General features: G+C 42.7%; 1 protein-coding gene across 1 annotated transcript; it reads right to left on the bottom strand.

Annotated features, from left to right (window-relative positions):
- Positions 1–388: 388 nt before the first annotated feature.
- Positions 389–2414, bottom strand: irx5b (iroquois homeobox 5b; the record flags this gene model as incomplete). Its single annotated transcript, XM_083666778.1, has 3 exons — positions 389–1074; positions 1316–1721; positions 2172–2414. The coding sequence occupies 3 exons, from the start codon at positions 2412–2414 to the stop codon at positions 389–391; spliced, it is 1335 nt and encodes a 444-aa protein (XP_083522904.1).
- Between the last annotated feature and the right edge of the window lie 405 nt (positions 2415–2819).

Raw genomic sequence — 2819 nt, 5'->3', positions numbered from 1 at the left:
ACTTTTGAATTTGATGAGTAAGTCCACACAATAAATTCAGTTTGTATATAACAAAACGTACCAAACGTATAATATGAAAGTAAACAGAGTAACATGTTTTTCTTCTCAAAAAGACAATAAACTTTCTATCTATAAAACTATACGTCTTTAATGAATATTTATTCACAAGGCTTTGCGACAAAATAATGCACTTTACTTTATCCAAAGGTTAAACTTTATAAAATGCAAAACGAAATGTGACATTCATATTTTCAAATAATTGTTTGTTTTTATTTTTGTTGTATTTTAAATTCAGAAGATGTGAGGGGGGAAAACATTTTCCCTCTGAAAATATCCCTTATTTGACCAATAATTGATTATAAATAAATGTCTATAACCCACAGCTTTCCTAAACATTTGTCATACCTTTCTTTAGTTCGTACAAGTCTTTACAAATATCTAGCTGTGTTTGGCTCCTGACTTTGTCTCTTGCCAATGCCTCGGCTCTATGTAACATAGTTTGATGTAATCCATTTAAATGCGTCGCTGATCCGACGTTGGATCCGGGGCTATTGTGAATGTGTCCATAAGTGCCATAGTTCGAGTAACCCGGGAAAAACTGAGAAGCATAATAGACATGTCTAGAAAGGGCTGCTGTGTGAGGAAAGGCCAACGATGGAGATGGCGCACGGGACGCGCTCTCTGTGCGCTGTCCGATTCCCGCGGTTTGGGAATTCTCGGTACATCCTTTAGGCCTACATTTATCCGAAGAAGTTGCAATCTCAGCGAGCGACCACAGTTTGGGTTTCGGGGCCGGAAGGGGCGAATGAATGACTGCCGTAGCATTGCTGGAGATACCGGTGTCATTCGTGCGTCTTGGTGGTGGACTTTGCGTCTCCGCCGACTCTGAAAACCTCTCCGCTCCAAGTTGACCATGTTTGGAAGACGAGGTGGCGGTCCCAGGTATCTCGGGTACTCTCCTGTCTCCATGGTCTTTTAAATCCGGATCCGTTAAGACAGATTCCATGTTATTGCTGCAATTTTCGTCTTTGTATTTCTCATGAGGGATTCCCACCGAATTCGGATTCTGTCCAGCTAAAGGAGATTAAATAAATAAGGTTCACACCGTTAAACAAGATCCAACCACAAAAGAATATATAAAACAGAGTTTGATATTTTTGCAATTGGCATAACTTAAAATACAGTTTCATCGATAGACCTACATTGGACAGCTTTACTAAATAAATATCTTATCAAATTAAAACGATGATTCTTCTGACATTTTAGTGCAAACTGTGGGAATAATCTGAATTAGAAAAATGACTTAAAAACTAACCTGACTCATTCTTTGATCCAATTTCTTCTGTTGGCTTGAGCGGTTCCTCGTCGTCATCATTCTTCTCAAGGTCAATGTTGTCATCCTCCTCCTCATCCTCACTTCTGTTCCTGGGGGCCCAAGTCATTTTGTTCTCTTTCTTCAGCCGCCTTCTCGCGTTGGCAAACCAGGTGGACACTTGGGTGAGGGTCATTTTGGTAATGATGGCAAGCATGATCTTCTCGCCCTTAGTAGGATAGGGATTTTTTCGATGTTCGCCAAGCCACGCTTTGAGAGTGGAAGTTGCATCCCGAGTCGCATTTTTACGATAGGCAGGGTCTCCATACGGGTAAGGTCCCAAGGCCCCACCGAACGGGTGATACTCTAGCGAGCCAGTGATCCCGGACGAAGGGTCATATGCAGAGCCCTAGAAAGAATATAAGAACTTCGATTAACGAAGGTGAAAAGTGGATTTATCGTTCATGAAACATTTTACATTTGCAATAGGAAACTTTTTTACTATGTGCCCAGGATTGAAAAACAGTTTATGATTGATTATGGAACGTCAATCTGTTTGCATGCTCACATTTCGCGGAGTAGCAAGGCTATTACGAAGTAAATACATTATATTTGGCATTTTAATCCCCCAAAACATAGATACAATGTAAATAAAGGGCAGATTTCATTATGACAAATACATTAAAGCTGATTTTATAGAACATGACTTTTACGCACAGCATGGATTCTTGACTTTAGTCGCCTCAGAAATACAATAGCAAACTCAAGCCTGTTCTTAGTGTGGGTGAAATGTCCAAATGGTGGAGGCAAAACGTTTTTACTTTCAGCTAAGTACATCATCATTGCATTACAGACTCACCACAAACGAGTTCAACGTTCCTGCTGCCCTCGACTCTCCGCTGTATTGAAGGTGAGAGTTGAAGTTAGGCGATGAACTATTGAACGCGGCTGATCCCGCGTACGGCGCGAAGGCTGATCCTGAAGACGACCGGCCAAGTTCCTCAGTCCTCGGTCCTAATATCACACTGGAGCTGAACGTGGGACAGGAATGGAGAGCCAAGGAAACCGACGGCTGGAACAAAAAACCCTGAGGATACGCCATGGTGACTTCCAAAAGTGAGCCACGGGGCTACTCGTGCGCTTTCACCCAAGAGGCGCGCATAGAAAAGCACATGGAGAAAGAAAAATCACATCTGAAGTCAGTGCTTTTCCCTCAATGTGCGCGTTTTATTAAGAAATATTCCATGAAGTAACATTTCGAACTGTTGCGTTTGTTTGTTGTTTGCTGCAGGGAGTTGGATGGGATAGTTGTCTGCAACCCTCCAGCGGAGCAGACTGCCAGGTCCTGGAAATTGAAAATTCTGAAGCCAACCCAGCCGCTGCTCCAGCAAAGGGGAGGCAGCGGAGGAATACGCTACCTCATTCTATGATTGTCAGCTCCACCCCCGTCAAAACACACACACACACACACACACACACACACACACACACACACACACACACACAC

This window comes from Argentina silus, assembly GCF_951799395.1.
Source record: "Argentina silus genome assembly, chromosome: 3".
NCBI lineage: Eukaryota > Metazoa > Chordata > Actinopteri > Argentiniformes > Argentinidae > Argentina > Argentina silus.
The sequence above is the reverse complement of the archived record's forward strand: the minus strand, read 5'-3'. Positions and strand labels throughout refer to the sequence as shown.